Source organism: Erithacus rubecula (assembly GCF_903797595.1).
Source record: "Erithacus rubecula genome assembly, chromosome: 27".
Lineage (NCBI taxonomy): Eukaryota > Metazoa > Chordata > Aves > Passeriformes > Muscicapidae > Erithacus > Erithacus rubecula.
In genome coordinates this window covers 350,514-369,113 of record NC_136679.1, presented here as the reverse complement: position 1 = coordinate 369,113, position 18,600 = coordinate 350,514, and the positions used below count along the sequence as shown (strand labels likewise).

The 18,600-nt window shown below is 55.1% G+C and overlaps 1 protein-coding gene across 25 annotated transcripts in view; it reads right to left on the bottom strand.

The window, feature by feature from the left end:
- Nucleotides 1-18,600, bottom strand: part of MAPT (microtubule associated protein tau) — a 38,120-nt gene that overhangs the window by 12,108 nt on the left and 7,412 nt on the right. For 7 of the 25 annotated variants that reach the window (XM_079327927.1, XM_079327909.1, XM_079327910.1 and 4 more), the window contains exons 2-7: nucleotides 10,953-11,041; nucleotides 9,717-9,803; nucleotides 8,744-8,830; nucleotides 7,304-7,369; nucleotides 2,223-2,269; nucleotides 204-306 (exon numbers count right to left, since the gene is read on the bottom strand). In XM_079327927.1, the coding sequence (XP_079184053.1) occupies nucleotides 204-306; nucleotides 2,223-2,269; nucleotides 7,304-7,369; nucleotides 8,744-8,830; nucleotides 9,717-9,803; nucleotides 10,953-10,998 (436 nt within the window). In that variant the 5' untranslated portion in view covers nucleotides 10,999-11,041. Of the gene's footprint in view, nucleotides 1-203; nucleotides 307-1,361; nucleotides 1,452-2,222; nucleotides 2,270-7,303; nucleotides 7,370-8,743; nucleotides 8,831-9,716; nucleotides 9,804-10,952; nucleotides 11,042-18,600 lie in introns of all 25 variants that reach the window. The other 18 variants (XM_079327908.1, XM_079327915.1, XM_079327916.1 and 15 more) reach the window with 7 other exon arrangements.

Below are 18,600 nucleotides of genomic sequence, written 5' to 3'. Positions count from 1 at the left end.
TCCGCGGATTAAAAAAAAATGGAACTGCCTAAATCTTCCAAACTGGAGGGAATCCCAGGGGACAAAGCAGGTGGCCTGTCCCAGCCAGTGCAGAGTGCACACGGGGCTCTGAGCAGCCTGCACGCAGCCCTGGAGCCCAGGCAGGGCTGAGCTGGGCCAGCAGCAGCAGAGGACAGCCCAGCAGGGCAGCCAGGGGCACCTACCGGAGCTGGGAGGGGTCTTGGGGGCCGTGGGGGTCTTGGCCGGGATGCGCGAGGCGTTGCTGGAGTTCCTCTGAGCCTTGGAGCCAGCCCTGGCCTCGGGGCCCTGGGGACAGAGGGGACATCAGGGACAGGGACCCCAGCACCCATGGGGACAGCAGGGACAGGCCTGGGGTCACAGCACCCATGGGGACAGCAGGGACAGGCCTGGGACCCCTGGGATCACAGCACCCATGGGGACAGCAGGGACAGGGACCCCAGCACCCATGGGGACAGCAGGGACAGGCCTGGGATCACAGCACCCACGGGGACATCAGGGACAGGGACCCCAGCACCCACAGAGACAGCAGGGACAGGCTGTCACCCCCAGGATCACAGCACCTCCGACCCTCCCACATCTCCCCAGGACTCCCCACATCTGGAATGTGCCCAGGATTCCCCACAGCTGGAATGTTCACACCTTGTGTCCCATCTCCAGAGCCCCTCCTGGGCTCTGACCTTTGCCAGGTGAGCCCTTGGCACCACCCGCACCATTCCCTGCACCCTCACACCTGCTTTAGCCACCCACACCTCTGTTCTGTACATGTCATCCCTTGGTTTCTCCTGTTCTGCTAAAATTCTGTCTGGAAGGTGGATTAATGCCAGTGTCTGTGACTGGCACAGGAGCCAGAGCAGCTGTGGCTGCCCCTGGGCCAGGCTGGGCACTGGGGCTGGGACACCTGGCACAGAGGGAGGGTCCCTGCCATGGCAGGGGGGACATGTGATGCTGTTTCTGACCCAAACACCCCAGGGCCCTGTGGCTCTGTGTGACTTGCACTCTGCTGTCCCTCCCAGGGTGTGTTTATGGGATGAATGCTCCAAGGGAGAAGCTCCAAGGCTCTGCCCAGCCTGCAGGTGAGCCAGGGGTGGGCTGCACTCCCTGAGCTCTGGCACTGCTCAAACCCCTGCGTGAGGCACAGGCAGAGCTGCAGGACAAGGAGGGGCAGGAGGGGAGCTGGACACACCTGGGGGATGGATGGTCACAGCACAGAGCCCTGTGTGCTGCCCCAGACCCAAACCCCAGCCTGGACACACCTGGGCAAGGGGAGGGGAGCAGCAGCTGCCAGGAACCCCAGGAACAGCTCAGGGGCTGCCCTGGGCTCTCCCCAGCCCTTCCCTTACCTTGGCTGGGCTGCAGGGGGGTTTCAGAGGGGCTGCTGGCCCCGGGGGGGGCAGGGAGCCAGGGGCTTTGGCAGGGCAAGGTGAGCATTTCTTGGGCGTGGAAACGAAACAAAACGGGAACAAAAACAAAATAAAATCAGCGTGGAGGGAAATGAAATGGGATCAGCAACATTAAACAGGATTAGAAGGTGCAATACAGAGCTGGTGTGGGGTACAGGCTGCTAGGGGCACAGAGAAATAACCAATTTCTGTGTTAGAAAATAATTGTGTTACTCATCTTTAACTCCTCACCCACTGAATTTCCCCTCAGCTTGTCCATTATCCCACTCAGGCACTAACTAGGACAATGGCCAGTGAGCTAAACCTCCTCCAAATGTGTGACAGATATTGTTTAACTTCTGGAATTTACCCAGGATGAAACTCTGCTCCTCACCCAGAACACAAATCAGGAGCTGGATTGGAGGATTCCTGTGGATCCCATCCAGCTCAGGTTATTCTATGACCTGCAAGGCCCAGACTATTTAATTTAATTTGCCCTTTTCACAGTTGTGCTTGTCCCCAGTGCAGTTTTGAGTCTGCCCCAAGGTCAGCTGCTGCTTTTCAGTCCTGGGCTGAGAAAATGATTTCTGCAACCTCCCACCCAACCCCAAAGCCACGGGTTTGATTTAGATTTGGAACATTTCCTCACCCTCAAAGAACCCATGGATTGCACCATCCAATCCCAGGGGAGGGAAGGAAAAAATAAAACCACTCTTGAAAACAAATGGAAAAATGGAACATAATGGGGAGGTTTCCTGAGAGGCAGGACAGGAGGGGAGCCAGGAGCATGGACAGGTGTCATGGCTTGGGTTTCCAGCTTACCTTGGATTTCTTTTCATCAGCTTCAGTCCCTTCCTTGTCAACACGACCTGACAGGTGGAAACACACAGTCACACCTCTTGGGCCTGGTCCTGAACTCCAGAGTGCCAGCACACTGCTGGGGGCTGTCCCTGCTCTCCCTGGAGCCCAGCTCTGCTCCTACAGTGTGACCAAGCCTCCACTCCCTGCAGAAATCCCTGCAGTGCTGGCAGCTGATGCTGTGGCAGCACTGGGGAGCAGCCACACAGGGCTTGTGGAGAGCATCTCACCCAGATCTCACCCAGATCTCACCCAGATCTCACCCAGATCTCACCCAGGTCTCACCCAGCTCCTGCAGGGCCCACCCAGCTCGGGACCCAGACTCTGAAACACCCACTTGTTCTAACAACCATAAAAATGGAGACTAGACTGAAGGAAGGGCCAGTCCAGCACTGTGATCTCCTTTAAGGGCTTGTTCAGTTAGGTTGCAGAGCACTTTTATTGAAGTTGTTAATCCCTGTTGTTAATTCCCACCTCTCCTGGCACCGTGCCCCTTCCCCCTGGGTCAGACTAATTAGATCAGAACTAGGAGGAGACAAAGTTTGTACTCCAAGGCACTCATAACAAAGCCCTTTTCCCCATTTTCACTAACTGGGAGGGGAAGCTGCTGCTGTTCTCCCCAGCCCTGGGGGCTCAGCCCTTTCCTGGTGACAAGGACAATGCTGTCAGTGCAGCACTGACCCACCAGAGCTGCTGGAGGCACCACCCCTCCCAAATGCAGCTCAGCTGGAGCAGGGCTGGGCCAAGCAGCCACCAAGACTCTCCATCTCTGCAGGGAAAGAGCATTAGATGATTGAACTCCTATGAATCAGCAGCTGAGGATCCCCAGCCTGTGCTCCAGGCTGCAGTGCAAGCCATGCCAGTGCCCTGCAGCACTCCAGCCAAGCTCCCCACTGCTGATCCCCAGGGAACAGCCAGAAACGTGTCATGAGCTTCAGCTCCAGTGCAAAAAGCCCCATCAACAACTTATTGGTGAGCCCTGTGCAGCAAAGAGCCTCGAACCCAGCAGCAGCCCTGGGCTAATGCAGCAGCCAAGGAGTGTGGAACTGGGGGAAAAGGCAGAGCTGCCCCCAGGACCTGCCCTGGAGAGCCTGAGCTGGGCTCAAACAGTGAGACTCCAGTCTGTCCTGCTGCCCTGGGCTGTGAGCACAGCTCACAGCTCCTGCAGCCACTGAGCTCAGCCCCTGGGACATTCCTGACCCAGCAGAATGGGGAAGAGACAGGAAAGGTCGAAGGGATGCTCGAGCATTTAGTGGTGACCTCAAACCTTCACCCTCCCAGCCCAGCCCAGCCCCAGCAGTGCTCAGGTGGCTCCAGGCAGCTCCTGCTGCTGTGCTGGCACAGCCAGGGACAGCCCATCCCCAGCTGGATGGCAGCAGGGTGATTTGGGAGAGCAAGGGACATGCCTGGCAGTGGGAAAGGGCCCTGCTGGCAGCAGCAGTGGGTATTTAAGGGGGAAGTACAAGAAACAGGATCAGTGTGGGGGCTTTTCCATGGTCAGACCTGCCATCCTTGCCTTTTTCCTCCTGCCTCCTCCTTAGGAAAACCAATTGCCAGAGTTATTGGATCAGCCATGCAAACCAGATGGCAGGAGTCCTGCTGGAAGGAGCTGCACACGCCAGGTGAGCCCCCAGCACCGAGCCAGGACCACCTCCATCCCATCCTCATCCTCTCTGGGAAGGGCCAGGTGGGAGCTGAGGCACCCACCCGGCAGATCCAGGGAAATCAGAACAAAAAACAGGTGAGAAAAAGCACGACTGGGGACAGGCCAGCACCATGCAAGGGGTGGAACCACAGCCCAGGGGTCTGCAGCCCCATCCAGGGTTAAATCAACCAGGAGGGAGCAGCAGGGAGGGAGCAGCAGCGCCCAGGTGAGTCAGAGCAGAGCTGCAGAGCTGCAGAGCACGTCCAGGAGTGGAGCTGCAGGCTGGGCACACGGCTGGGGCAGGCTGGGCACACACCTGGGCACACAGCTGGGCACACAGCTGGGCTCACAGCTCGGGGCACAGGGACACGGCTGCCCCTGTCTGCGGCCCCGCTGCGCCTCCTCCGGGGCGTCCTGCGGCCCCCCGCCTCTTCCAGAGCTGCCTCCTTGTCCTTCACTCCATCCTCTGCCTCAGCAGGGGCTCTGCCTGCTTCTGCCACGGGCACACAATCTTCTCCCTCCTCGGGCTCAGCTTCTTTGTGGGAGGCACTTGCAGAAGGCTGTGGCAGGGTGGTCTCTGCCCCTCGTCCTTGCCCCAGCAGCTGTGGCTTCTCCTCTTGCTGCTCTCCTGCTTTTTGGGGCTCAGCTTCAGGCACCAGGGGCTCTGCTGGGCTGTCTGTGAGCACAGCTTTGCTCTCTGCATGGCATTCCTCCCGAGGCTCCAGGGCAGCTGCTGCTCCCCCCGGGGAAGGCAAAGGCTGCTCAGGTGTCTCCTCCACGTCCCTGCCCCGTGCTCCCGAATCCTCCTTGCCCGTGGCTCTGGCACTCCCAGCTCCCTCCTCGTGGCCAGCTGTGCCAGCTGCTGCCAGCTCTGGCTCCTCAGCGTTGCCTTCTGGGCCTCCCTGGCCCCACAGCTCGCTGCTGCCTGGGGCTGCTCCAGAGCCTTGGTACAAGTCCAGGGGGATTGGGATGGTGACCTCGATCCTGGTGGGAGCTGCCCTGGGGCTGTCCTGGGGCAGAGGTGGCTGCTGGAGCCCTGGGGGCTGTGCTGCCTGGGCCAGCTGCTGCTCAGGGCCAGCCTGGGGCTCGTCTGCAGCTGGAGACGTGGGGTGTGAAGCAGGGCAAGAAATCAGCACAGGCATGTCAGACAGCAGGTGAGTGAGAGTCAGGATTTCTACTGAAAATCTACTGAGAGAGAAAAGCCAGTCCCACCCCGCCCCACTGAGCACACAGCTCAGTCCTGCAGCTCCCTGCACAGCTCCCTGCACAGCTCCCTGCAGCTTCTTCTTTTGGAAGAAACTGATCCCCCTGGGAATCAGGGAAGTGACAGTGAGACACAAATTCCAGCCTGGCTCAGGTTCACCCTGCACTGTAGAGGTTTCCAGAAGCCAAGAACATTCCCATTTTCCCCACCACCATCACTTGGTGTCAGTTCCCACCTCTTCTTGCCTCAAGGGCACCGTCCCCCTTCCTGACCCCACAGAGGCCCTGCTGCCTGTCCCCTATCAGGAGATGCTCAGGCACACACAGCTCTGCCTGCAGAGCTCAAACCAGCCCAGCTCTGCTCTCTGATCCTCCCCACTGCCCAGCAGCCTGGGAACAGCACTCCCTGCCAGAGCAGGGCAAGAGGCAAGAACTGGCTGCAGCCACAGCTGGGGGCTGTGCAGCTCCAGTGCTGCCACTCTGCCACCACTTGTGACATCTGAACCCCAGAACCTGAGGCCACAGACACAAACACATGTCTGCTGCTCTTTCCTCTTTCAGGGACTCTGTTCTGTCAGTGCTCTGTGCCTGACACAGACTCTGCAGTTCCACACAATAACTGCTGCATGAAGCCAGATCTAGTTGAGCTGGAGCTTTTCTGTTGGGAATCTCTTCAGCTGAAGGGGAGATGCCCTGAGCACTGAATTCACCTGGACATGGGTTCATTGCTTTAGAGCAGCCAGCCCAGTAAGAATGTGCCTCTTGTGCTGTGAACTGGTTCAGTTCAAGGACTCTTTGGTCTGTCTGAGCACTGATCAGGCAAAGAACCCAAATCAGAGCCCTGAGATCACAACTGTGCCTTTGGCAGATTAACAAACAGGACTGAAACAAGAGAAGATGAAGTCAAGACTGACTTGGTGTCTCATCAGTGTCCTCCCCATCCTAAGAGAATATCACAGTTGAGTGAAACAACCCCACAAGGACCTCCTATGTGACAGCTGAAAATCCCAGGACAAGGCAGAAAGGGCTCAGTAAAAATCAGCACTAAAACCAGGGCAGAGAGAAGAGAGAACTCCAACCCCCTCCATCCTGATTTCTTTTTTACAGTGGTGCCACTACTTCATATATGGAAGAGCTGGCAGTCCAAAAACCACTGGCCAAGCAAGCAAAGGATTTATTCTAATTGCAGGGAGCAGAGTGCACAGAACTGTGCTCATCTGTGTGTGGAAAGCAGCAACAACCTGAATTCTGCCCTGAGCTGAGAAGGCAAAACCCATTTACTCCTGTAAAAGACATGGATGGCTAAATGCACTAATGGAGCCATGATGAGGAGAGGCACTGCCCAACTGGAGGGGTTTATTATGTTTACTGCTCAGGAAACTGCTTCACAAATGGCTTTTCACTGGGATTTTAAGCAGCACACTGAGTGAGTGCAGGCAGGACAAACACCACAGGGAGCCCCAGCCCTAGGGCTGCCCATGGAACCAAACCAGCACTGGGGGCTTTGGGAAAACCAGTTTTCCATCGAGTCTGAACTGAGGAGAGTCAAGAGAAGCTTTTCCAGGCAGCCAAAAGGTCCCTGGATAATTTTCAGCCCATCTAAGAGGACACACAATTAATGCTGTGAGAACCCCACCGTGTCTCTCACATGCCCCAAGAGTGAGAGGAGGAGAAAAATCCCCCAGTGCTGCAGTCAGGGTATGGGTGAGAAGAAAAATCCCTCAGTGCTGCAGTCAGGGTATGGGTGAGAAGAAAAATCCCCCAGTGTTGCAGTCAGGGTATGGGTGAGAAGAAAAATCCCCCAGTGTTGCAGTCAGGGTATGGGTGAGTAGGTTTGAGTCCTGTTTTACATCAGGAAGACAAAATAATGAAACAATTTGTGTCTGCACTGCCTCTGTTCCACCTGAGCAGCTCCTCTGGGCACAGCACATGCCAGCTCTGTCCATCAGCTTGTCCAGCCTGGAGAATGCCCTGGCTGTGCAGCTGGACAAGCCAGCCCATGGCTTTGGCCATGTGAGAGGGAAATCTGGGGTGTGAGAAGCTGGAGCTCCCTGGAATGAGTGTGTTGGAACATTCAGGGGTGCACAGTCTGCCAGGGACAGGGAGAACTGCTGTGCAGGGCAGAGCTTTTCCCCCAGAACACATCCCCAGTTCAGCCACCTGCACACCTGGTGCCAGGGCCAGGGCACTCACCCACCTTGAGCAGCATCTCCTGCAGCGTGGTCCTCCAGGTTGGGGGTGGCCCCCACGCCCGCCTCTTCAGCTGCTCCCAGGGCACAGAAAAAGGGAAAAACGTGATCAGGAGAAGGGCTGAGTTCAGGCAGGAGCCTGGGGAATGAGTGCATCTCCCAGCAGGAGGGGCAGGATCCCTGCTGTGCCACGGGCAGAGGCTCAGAGAGGAAATCTCCCCTGGACCTGGGGAGGGGTGTCCAGCCTGTGCTGCACAGGCCAGGAGTGTTTCACCACCTTCCACATCCTGAATGGTGTGTCAGCACAAGCTCTTCCAGGCAGAACACAGGCTGTTAAGGAGAAGGAAACTGGTGGATTTATATCCCTCTTCTAGCCCCACCTGGCCCTCAGCTGGCCAGCAGCACTCCATGAATGTCTCTTACCTGGGCTCAGCTTGGTGGCTGTGACCAGCCTGTGAACCCTGCCAAGGCTGGCTGAGACCTGAATTCCAAGCCTGGTACAAATCTAGAGAGATCCTGAATTCAGGACTATGGAAGCATGGTTCTCTTCACAGTGATGATTGTTTGTCTCTATCAGCATTTCTTCAGTTTATCCTATGACTACTTCCAAACTAGTTTAAACAATCCTATTTGTATGCCACAGTTCTCCAGCCCAACCAGGACTTCTTCTGCTTCCCCATTTTTTGTCCAAGCAGTTCAGGACACACTGGGACAGTCAGACCTTGCGTGTTTCAGCCCAGGGACTGGATGCAGCACAGAAATTTCACTGCTGAGTTTGTTTCAGTGCTTGGCACTGCCAGAAGCTCTTTTCCACCCACTGCTTTTCTCAGGTCCTGCCTGATGCTTCCAGGGAAAGCCACTGGCTATGGCACAGGGGACACATCCTCATTTTGAGCACACAGACCTGCCCTCCCAGCTCCTGCTCTCTCACACAGCACTGCCACAGCCACTGCTCTGCCTCTGCAACACCCCATCCTTCCTGCAAAACCAGGTGCAGTGATGCCCACAGGGCATTCAGTGAATCAGTCCCTTCCTCTGCATTATCCTTAGAAGCACTGCTGCAGTGGCCTGGTTTCCACCTGCCACTCCAGAGACACCCCGAGGGCTGGGCAGACCCAAAAGAGCAGCAGAGAGGGGCAGGAACCAGCCAGATGTGCAGGCAGGAGCCTGGAGGTGGGAGCCCAAGCCACAGAGACAGAGACAGGATTGTCAGATCCTTTGGAGGATTGTCAGAGCAGAGAAAGAGAGAAGAAAAGGCTGCAAGCTTCCCCCAGCACGGGGAAGGCAAGAAGAGAGCTCCAAGAGAGGAATTACTTGGAGAAGAAGGAAGCAGCACTGGGAGCAGTGTCCCTGTGAGAGGTTTTGTGCTGCTGTCTCACAGCCCTGACCAGTCCAGCTCTCTGCTCTGTCTGCAGCAAGAGATGAAGCTGCACCTTGGTCTCCCTCACCTGTGGTTCCTTCTGGGATCTCCCCGTGCTGCTCCACACCACCCTGATCCTCGTGGTCTCCTTCCTCCACTAAAGGTGCTGTGGCATCTGAAAAACAACACAGCTCTCACACAGCTGCTGGAGAACTGAGGAGCCCTGCTGGAGGAGCAGCCAGCTCCCTGCCTGGAGCCAGGGCAGCTGAGCATGGCAGGGCAGAGCCTGAGCTGCCCCTCTCACTGTGCCACAACCTGCTGCCTGAGCTGCTGGAGGCTTTTTGTCCAAAAATCCAGGGCTAGAAGCAGCCCCTGGTGCCTGATGCACAGGCACAGCAATCCTGCACTGGTCTGGAGCAGGGCAGAACTGCTCCCCTGGGACAGACAGACCTGCTCCACCTGCCACAGGGTGTCTGCTCATCCTGACTGTCCCAGCTGGAAGCAGGGTGATGTCCCCTCCTGCACCAGACAGGTTTTATCTCCTGATTTCCTGAGGCCCCACAGCTCCAGTGGGACAGGGCTGGGACTGCTCAGCATCCCTGCCCACCCTTCCTTCCTCTCAGAACAATTCTGCAAGCTAAAGCCTCAGCCTCAAGTCTCCAAAGGCCGATGTTTGGGATTGCAGCAGCCAGAGGAACACAAAAAGTGAAGGTAATTACAGCAGTGAGCGAGTCTCCAGACCACTCTGGGACTGGAGTCCTTCTACCCAAGGCCTTCAGTGACACAAACCTGTGTCCCACAGCACAGCACCTTGCAGTGCCCCCAAAAGTCTGCAGGGAACCAACCACGAGCAACTTGCTGCAGTGCACTGAACAATTCCCCTTTCTCACTTTCCAGCCCACTCTTTAAAGCTCCTTATCTCACCCTGAACAAACACCACCAGTGATGGGACCAGCACAGAGGCTTCTCCTCCTGGGAAACCCCACAGGACACAGCACAGGGGGTCTCTGGGGCTTGCCACGACCCCAGGGCTCCAAAGCAGAAAGTCAAAGAGCTCCCACCTTCTGCAGTTGGGGTGCTCTTAGCATCAGAGGTTTCAGAAACAGGCTCATCTGATCCATCATCCACTGGAATCTGAAGGGGATAGCCTGGAAAACATTCAAACACTTACAGCAAGCCTTGGCTACCAGCTGGGGGCTGGGGGCTACCAACTCTGACTGCCCAGATCCACAGCAGCAAGAAGCTGCAGCTGGGCAGTAAAAACCACCTGAACTGGAAGCAAGCAAAGCGTGGAAATGCCAACCAAAAGCACCAGTGTCACCACCAAAAGGAACAAACATCAGCAAAAGAAAAGCCCAGAGAAGTGGGCAGGCAGAAACAGCAAAGCATGGCACAAGCAGGCAGGGAGATCTCAGCCAGGGAAGGAGGGAAGATGTCACTGCTGTCACTGCTGTCCTCTCCCTCCCAGAGCAGGCTGAGCACTCCCAGGACTGCAAACCAGCCCTGTCTGTGATGGGGCTGCTGCAGGACAACATCCCGTGCCAAGGAACGTGGCAAAAGTCTTCTGGAAGAGCAGGGCAAGAGGAACAAGTCTCCTCTCAGCAAGGGCAAAGCAAATAATGAGAGCTGGGAAAGTGATTTGGAAAAGAAGAAGTGAAATCCCTGGGCACCTGTGATGTGTGAAAAGCTGGGAGAGGGCTGCAGAGCCCAGGATGAATGGATGCTGTGGATCCCCTCCAGCACAGAGCCCATCCATTTATCTGCTCTAAGAGGTGTCCAGAGCACCTCAAGAAAAGGAAATTAGGATGATGTTTATGTGGAGCAGAGCCAGGAGTGAGTCCCAGCAGGTTTGCTGGTGCTGTGCAGGGCTCCAGGCTCACTTGTGGTGGAATGAGAAAGGAAAAGCTTCTGGAGAAATGCAGGTCTGAAAGATGGTGAGGAAGACTCCAGCATGGCCCCAGCCCCAGAGCTCTCTGCCCAGCTGCCCCAGCTCCCTGTGCAGGTGAGGAAAGCAGGCAGCAAGCAGCATCCTCGAGCTGTGACCCCAAATAAAACCAGTGCTGTGTTTCCATGGCCAGCTGAGGAGTGAGCACAGACACACGGTGGCAAAGCTGCAGCAGAGGGACAGCCCTGGGCTGGGTCAGGGGCTGCTCTGGGCAGTGAGACCCCCCAGCAGCTTTTCCTGGGGATGCTGGAGCACCTTTTGCTCCATGGTGTCCTCCCCAAGGAGCCCCCACCCCTCCTGGCTGCTCTCCCTCTCCCTCCCAGCTCAGGTAGCCCCTCCTGGCCCTGCTCACCTGGGGAGAAGTGTTTTTCCTGGCCAGGTGCGTGATCCTCCATCATGGTGCTGTCCTGAGGCTGCTCTGCCACCTCTCAGCAAAGGAACCTGAAAAGGAGAGTGAAAACCAACACCCATGAGGCAAAACCCCACACACCAGGAGCAGAGGGAAGGTCTGGTCATGCCTGCAGGAGCATGTCCATCACTGCATCCCTGACAACAAACAGCCAGCTCCTGGAGCTGCACTCTCATTCCAGGGGTATTTGAGATGTCCCAAACCAAATGACCACCCTGGGGCAGCCAGGACACTGCTGTGACACTGCTCTGCCCAGCAGGTCCCTGTGTGGGGATGAGTGCTGACTGACCCCAAACTCTGCACTTCCCAGAGTAACCAGTCTGCCAGGAGGGCTGATGCTGCTGTGGGAAGGGATCCTGTGGGCACACCCAGCAGGGATACTCAGACACAAGGCACTCACCACCTAAAAACCATCCCAAAGTGATGTTTGGGGGAGCCAGCACCAGCCATCCTTTGCTGCTTCTGTGATCTGCAGAAGGAAATGAAGCCTCCAGCACCCATCAGGGCCCTGCTCTGAGCATGGACAGACTGTGCTTGGAGCTGATATAATTACAGCCATTGGCAGTGATTAATAATCAGCTATTAGTGTGATCACATGCTTGCCATGACCATCAGGGACAGCAGAGCAGCTCAGGTTACCAGCAGCAAGGAGGAAACTTGTGCTTTGGCTGCTGGCAATAAATTAACTGGGTGTATGGAACCACACAGGAGAAACTCCAGGGCCAGTAACCAGATCTCTCACCCAGCTTTTTTTAAGCCTTAGCAAGATGACTCTGCAATTTAATTACAGCTCCAAAGCCATTTGACTGGACTGCAGAACCAAGGGAGCTGCAGTTCAGGGGCAAGGAAACGCAGAAAATTAATATTTCAGAGGCAAGGAAATGCAGAAAATTAATATTTCAGGGGTAAGGAAATGCAGAAAATGAATATTCCAGGGGTAAGGAAATGCAGATAAAGGAACAATTAAGGGGTAAGGAAACGCAGAAAAATGAGTATTTCAGGGGTAAGGAAATATAGAAAAAGGAATAATTCAGGGGTAAGGAGATGCAGAAAAATGAGTATTTCGGGGGTAAGGGAATGCAGAAAAAGGGACAATTCAGGGGTAAGAAAATTAATAAAAAGGGACTTTTCAGGGGTAAGGAAATGCAGAAAATTAATATTTCAGGGGTAAGGGAATGCAGAAAAAGGAACATTCCAGCAGCAGGAGAGGGTAACACCTTGGGAGGTGCTGGCTGGATTTGCACTCTGGGACTCACCAATGGGTCCAACTGAGCAGCTCCAGAAAATACCCAGCAAATACCCACAAAATACCCACCAAATACCCACCAAATACCCAGCAAACGCCCGAGCCACCAGCCAGGTAACTCCCAGGTGGCCCAGCAGAGGCTCCTGGCTATTGTCTCAGCATCTTCCTTCTCCTTATTTAATCAGAAAGGGCACAAAGCACTCGCTCTTGTCGTTGAAATTGAAAATCCAACAAACACTGAGCTAAGTGTTACCTCTGAAAGGTGATCAAACACAAGCAGGGCTTTAAAAACAACATCATTCTGTCTGAATGATATAATTAAAACAGAGTGACAGCACCGTGAAACAACACCAGCCTGAAAGGCTGTTCATAATTGATGAGCAGCTTCCTTTTCATCTCCTTGTGCACTTCTCCAAGCACTGCTTTTCCCAGACAGAGGAAGGAATATGGACCATGATCTCATTAATTGCAGCGAGCTGAGAAATTACACAGAAATTCAGGATATCTAGTCAAGAGGACAGAAAACTTCTTTTAGGCTCAAAGACAGATAAATGCCTCTTGGAGCAACAGGACAGTCAGAAAATAAATTGTCTCAAAAATGCATGTTTTCTTTTTTTCTTTTACGATTTTTTTCCATATTTATCATAGTTTAAATAACTCTTTGGAAGCCTGAAACTTTTGTCCCTTTCTCCAGGGTCTGGACACTTTCCAGAGAGACAAGAGATGGGTTTGGATCCCCAAAACAGCTTTTGGGGCACAGGAGTCTCATCACATCCATTGTCTTTCCCATTCCCCTGCCCAAAGGCCCTCTCAGCCTAAATTGTTACAAATTACAAATTACAAACCAAAGCTGCTCACAGCTCTGGGAGCTCCTGCCAGGGGTCACCAGGGGGTCTCCAGCCAGAGCAGGGAAGAGCCAAGGGACACTCACATGCTGATAAGTTCCTCAGGGTTGCTGAGAATTAAACTAACAGAATTTGCCATCCCAAATCAGCTTAGACCCAGCTCAGCAGCTGCCTCAGAGCAGGGCAGCAATTAGAGACCAGATTATCCAGCACAAAACCCAGGGGCTGAGCTGGAGCAGAGGGGGAATGGCCCTGCCTGGGCTGTGCCCAAATAAACAAAAATGGGAACTGCTCCAGCCTCCCCTCCCCAAGAGCTGCGGCACCCCTGGCACTAAATGGCCCTTCCTTGGCCCCTCAGCCTGGCCTGGCTCTCAGAGGGGTCTCAGGGAGCTGCTGGCACCCCAGGCCACCCTGCTCACTCCACAACAGGGTGCCAAAACCTGCCTGTCCCTAAGTCCCCAGTCTAGATTAGGGCTCTGATCAGCAGGGCTTAGGTGGCAGCTCAGGAAGCAGGAGCAGTTTTAGAGCTGCCCTGGGTGTTCAGCTCCTTGTGAGACAGGGAGAGAAGCCTCTTTGGCAGGGATTTACCAGGCTGCCTCTGGATTTCCTCCCAGCCCCCTGCTGCAGCACCTTGCACACATTCCACTGAGCCCAGGCATGGCTGATGGGGGATAAATTCTTCCTCCCCAAAATCCTGCTTGCTTGGGAAGCCTTTAAGCAGTTGAACAGCAGAGAGGATCAAAGAGAAGGCAGATCTTATTTACCAGCTAATTCTCTTTGACTCTTCCCATCCCAGGCTCAGCCCACCGTGCTGCAAACCAGAGCATCCCCTCTGCTGCTGCAGCTCCCAAGGGGGCTGCACAGCTCTCAGGCATCACTACCTGAGCAGAAACTGCTGCAAGGTTCATATTCCCCTTCTGCACACATGTGGCTGCAACACCAGGCAGGGCAGAGTCCAGGACAGTGCCAGACTGCTCCCCCAGCCACCAAAAGGGGTGGGGAGAGGAAAAAGAGGGGAAAAAGTTCCCAAAAAATGCCCCTGGATCTGCAAGAACTGGGACCAGAGCTGCTCTGCCCTGGCTGGCAAACAGCACCACGAGGAGGCAGGAATTGCTTTTCTGAGAGATTGCACTGCCTGAAGGAAGAAAAGCAGGTACCCCTCCCCACTCACTGCTGCTGCCCTGGGTGCTCAGTGGAGCTGTGAGGGATGCCCAGGATGAGCAGCAGAGGACAGAGCCACAGGCTGGGGACAGGAGCCTCACCTGCTCTGGGGACAGCTGCAATCTAACAAACACAGCAGAGCTGGTGTGGCCAGCAGTGCCTCGTGTTTATCACCACTGCCTTAATTAACATGGGGCCAGAAACAAGCTGACAGAACTTATTTCATGCTCTAGTGGGTACCAAGGCAGCTCCCAAGGCAGGGAGGGGCTGGGGGATGCAGGAGCAGCCTCATGTCCCCCAGCACAACCCCCTGAGCACTGGGACACCCACCCTGAGCCCCCTCCTGCCAGCCCCAGGGGCCTCTCAAACTGCCACCACTCCTGGGGCACCCTGAGCCAGGCCCAGGGACAGGACTGAGCCCTGCTGGGCCACATCCTGCAGTGCCACCAGTGCCACCAGTGCCACCAGTGCCACCAGTGCCACCAGGCTGCCCCTGGGCCAGGCTCCAGTGGTGCTGACACCACCCTGAGATCAATGTGCATAAATTAAAGAGAATTTCATGAGGAGAAAACCTCACTTGACCTGTAAAAGGACTTGGAGATTTGGGTACTTGGCACCTTAACCAAGCCAGCAGTGTGTGTGTATGTGTGCTGCAGCATCACCAAAATTCATGGTGAAGGGAGCAGGTACCTCAGAACAGCAGCTGTGGAAAGATCCAGAGAATGAGATCTGCAACAGCTGGGCAGGGCAGGCTGCAACTGGCCAAGCCAGGCTCAGATCTCTGGGCTGGCTCCTTGCTTTCCTGGAGCACCAGCTCTGCCCTGACATCCCCAGGGTCCAGGCACCAGAGTGAGCCCCTCACCAGCAGAAGGTGACACTGTGGTCACCTCTGTCTGGCTGAGGAGCAGCAGCACAGAGGGAAGGTGTGGGAGGCAGAGCTGTGCCAGCAGCAGCCACCACCCAGCTGCACCTGAGCCCCTCCCAGCTCTGCCCCGGGCTGCACAAACACCTCAGACAGAGGAGTGTGCTCACTGCTTCCTTTGATCTCTGCTGCTCCCCTGCCTTTCATTTCACTCTGCTGACATGTGCTGCACCCTGACAGAAGTTCTGTGAATATTCAATGGTGCCACAGTAATGAAGATATGAAATATGAAAGATTCTTTGTGCCACAGCTCCAGCGATCCCAGTCAGAGCAGATGTGACAGAACCAGGAGAGCCTTGTGGCTACTGATGCTGCAGGGCAAGGAGAACATTCTTCATGGATTGGGCCATCATTTCTAAAGTTATTTTGAGCCGTTTCAGCACAGGGATAGAAAATAAAACGATGGCTAGGGCACCATCTGCTGCAGCTCCTGTCACAGCACCGAGGCTGGCAGCCACAGAAACCCTGTCCCAGGGGAAGCAGGCAGGTGAGGCTCCCCAGGGATCCCTGCTCCCCTCTCAGCAGCCAGGCCTGCAGAAAGTGGATGCCAGTGCCCAGAGACAGCTCCAAAGGAAGCAGAGGGACAGCCAGGGTGTCCTGCAGGAATGGGGTCAGCAGCTGAGCCCTGCAGGAGGAGCACACACCTGCACACCGTGCTCACCTCACCAGCCATCCCTGCTGACCCCACACTGGGCACCAGCCCAGTGCCCAGTTCAGCTCCTGAAGGTGACTGGCAGTGCAGGAATGCAGCAGCTCAGGCTCTATAAATACAGAGAGCTGGGCACTCTCCCCAGGCTGCTGCTCAGCCTGGAAAGCAGCAAACACAAGATCCCAGCAGGGTCATCCTCACCCCACATCCACCACACAGCCCTGCCTGCTCCAGCCCCTGTCTGGCTCTGCTGAATTACTTTTGTTTTTCGTGACTCAGAGGCTCTTCAGATGAGGTCAAAAGTCACAGTGTGTTTCCTGAACATCATCTTTCATTCTTTAATGCCAAAAGACAACAGACAATAGGACATTCATCATGTGTTTCTGCTTTGCTTTTATGTTGTTGCATAACAGCAGAAAAACACTGCTCCCTAAAATGTTCACAACTGTATTTACTACAACTAAAAGTACCGGGTTTTTTATTAAATCTGTATCAGGTCAGTAAGAAGATAAACACAGGGGGGGAAAAAAAGCCTAATCTGGAAGAGCTCAAGAGAGAAAACAAACAAACATCAGCAGGAGAGCTGAGGGCAGGGATGAGAGAATCCTTAATTTCCTGGCAGGGAGGGGAGGGACTGGGACTGGCAGCCCGGGGGGGCAGGTGGGCACCCCAACATCTTCACAGCCCCCCAGGAAGGGGGCAGCCCCAGCCCTGCCCAGGGGCTGGCAAGGCTGTGTGGTTTTTCTCACAGCATACAGGAACAGCAAGGGCTTGTGATGGGAGGGGCTGTGTCCCCACACCCTGCACAAATTCACAGAATCGGGGAGCCACAGCTCTTCCTCCTGGCACAAAAACCCACCAGGAGCTGCGTTTGTACCTTTTGCTCCCCTGAGAAGGGAGCACAGTTCGTGCTGAGGCACAAGGCAAACGAGGATTTTACAGCCAGGATGAGCAGCAGATAAAAACCTTTATACCAAAGCATCCCTACTGAGCTCTTGGATGCCTCTCCCCAGCTGGTCTTTGCCCAGTTTGGGCCACTCGGGATGGCAATCAAGCAGCAATGTCTCCTGCCTTGATTTCAGTTTGATTTTAGCTTGATGGGGCAGGTTTGCAGCACCAGCAGATGCAGGCAGGGTGGCTGTGACAATGCACAAGGGAACACGCACCATCAATTCAGCCAAAGAGCTGTAAAACCACTGTTTCCCCTCCTAACCCAAAGGTTAAAGGAACAGACAGTTTAAAAAAAAATCCACCATCCACATGCATTTCAGCCTGCCCAGGAATTAGCCGAGTTGGTGCCAATCTTTCTTTAGGGATGAGGAAATTGTCCGAATGTGAGGCTGCCCCAAGTCTCGGAATTCCGGCTCGATTTGTTAAAAATAAACGAGGTGCAGTCAGACTCCCGGGGGATTCCATCCTCTCTGAGCTCTAAATGCAGCTCTGCTGTCACATGTACGACATGTCCAAAGGCACCGAGTGCCTCAGCATCATCCCGCTGCTGCCTGGGGCTGCCAGGGCTCCGTGGGTGCCCGTGCTCGCTCCCGGCCGCTGGCACAAAGGCACGGGTGTGTCAGCACCGCTGGATTTATCGCGGCTGGAGCATCCAGCCTGCCGGGAGAGGCTCTGACCACACCTAGAGCCGCGGCTTTGTCACCCCTTATCGAGGGCAGCAGGAGCCGCCAGCAAAGAAACCCCCAAAGCTTCACCAGCGCACAGAACTGCCCCTTCTGGCTGGTGAGAAGCACTCACGGCTTTTTTCCCTGCCTGCGGCACTTCTCAGCTCATAAATTCACTTTGCAGCCGCCCAGCATCACCTGGGAGTGTGCAGCTCCCTCCGGACCCGGTGCTGCTCACCTGCACACAAACACCACAAGCCCCAGGCAGGAGTTTTCTAAGAACTCAAGCACCAGGAGGTTCCTGGACGCTGATAGAGCAAACAAGTCCCAAACTCTTCTGTTAAAGGAGCAGCAGTGGCTGTGAAACTGCTCTGCAGCTGAGCACGGACCTCAGACAGCCGTGACAATAAGCCCTGTTATTAGACACAAAAGCAGCGACATATTTGAGAGATTAAGCATTAATAAGTGCCTTCACATTAAGGAATATTCATTCTTCACCTCCTGCCTGGAGGAACCTGGGGGGAGGGAGGAGCTGCCAAAGTGATCCAGCTACCAGTGAAACAGGGGGGAAAGCAGAACACACACAAAGCCCCAAACCATGAAATAAGGATGCAGCCCAGCAATGGTGCAGATGGAAATTCCCGGAATTCCACCTCCTGCAGAGAGCTGGGTCCCCACCTTGCCCCCAGGGGAACACGGGCTGGGTGTGACAGGGAGGGACGAGGGGCAGGGATGCAGGAGGAAGGAGAGCAGACAGGACAGGTGTGCTCGGGCTTGGCAGGTGCCCCAGGTGCTGCTCGGGATGAGAACAGAACCAGGGAGCACCCGGGGCTGCTCCTGCCCACAGCTGCTCTTTCTGCATCATCCACCTGCACCACAACCCTGCAAGGCTCCACAAACCCACAGGCACTGCCTTTGTCACAGCAGAACTCATTTTACTGGGACCTCACTTCGGTCCCAGTACCCTCACTTTGATCCCAATACCCTCATTTTGGTCCCAAATCCCTCGTTTTGGTTCCAATACCCTCATTTTGGTCCCAAATCCCTCGTTTTGGTCCCAATATCCTCATTTTGGTCCCAGTACCCTCATTTTGGTCCCAATACCCTCATTTTGGTCCCAAATCCCTCGTTTTGGTTCCAATACTCTCATTT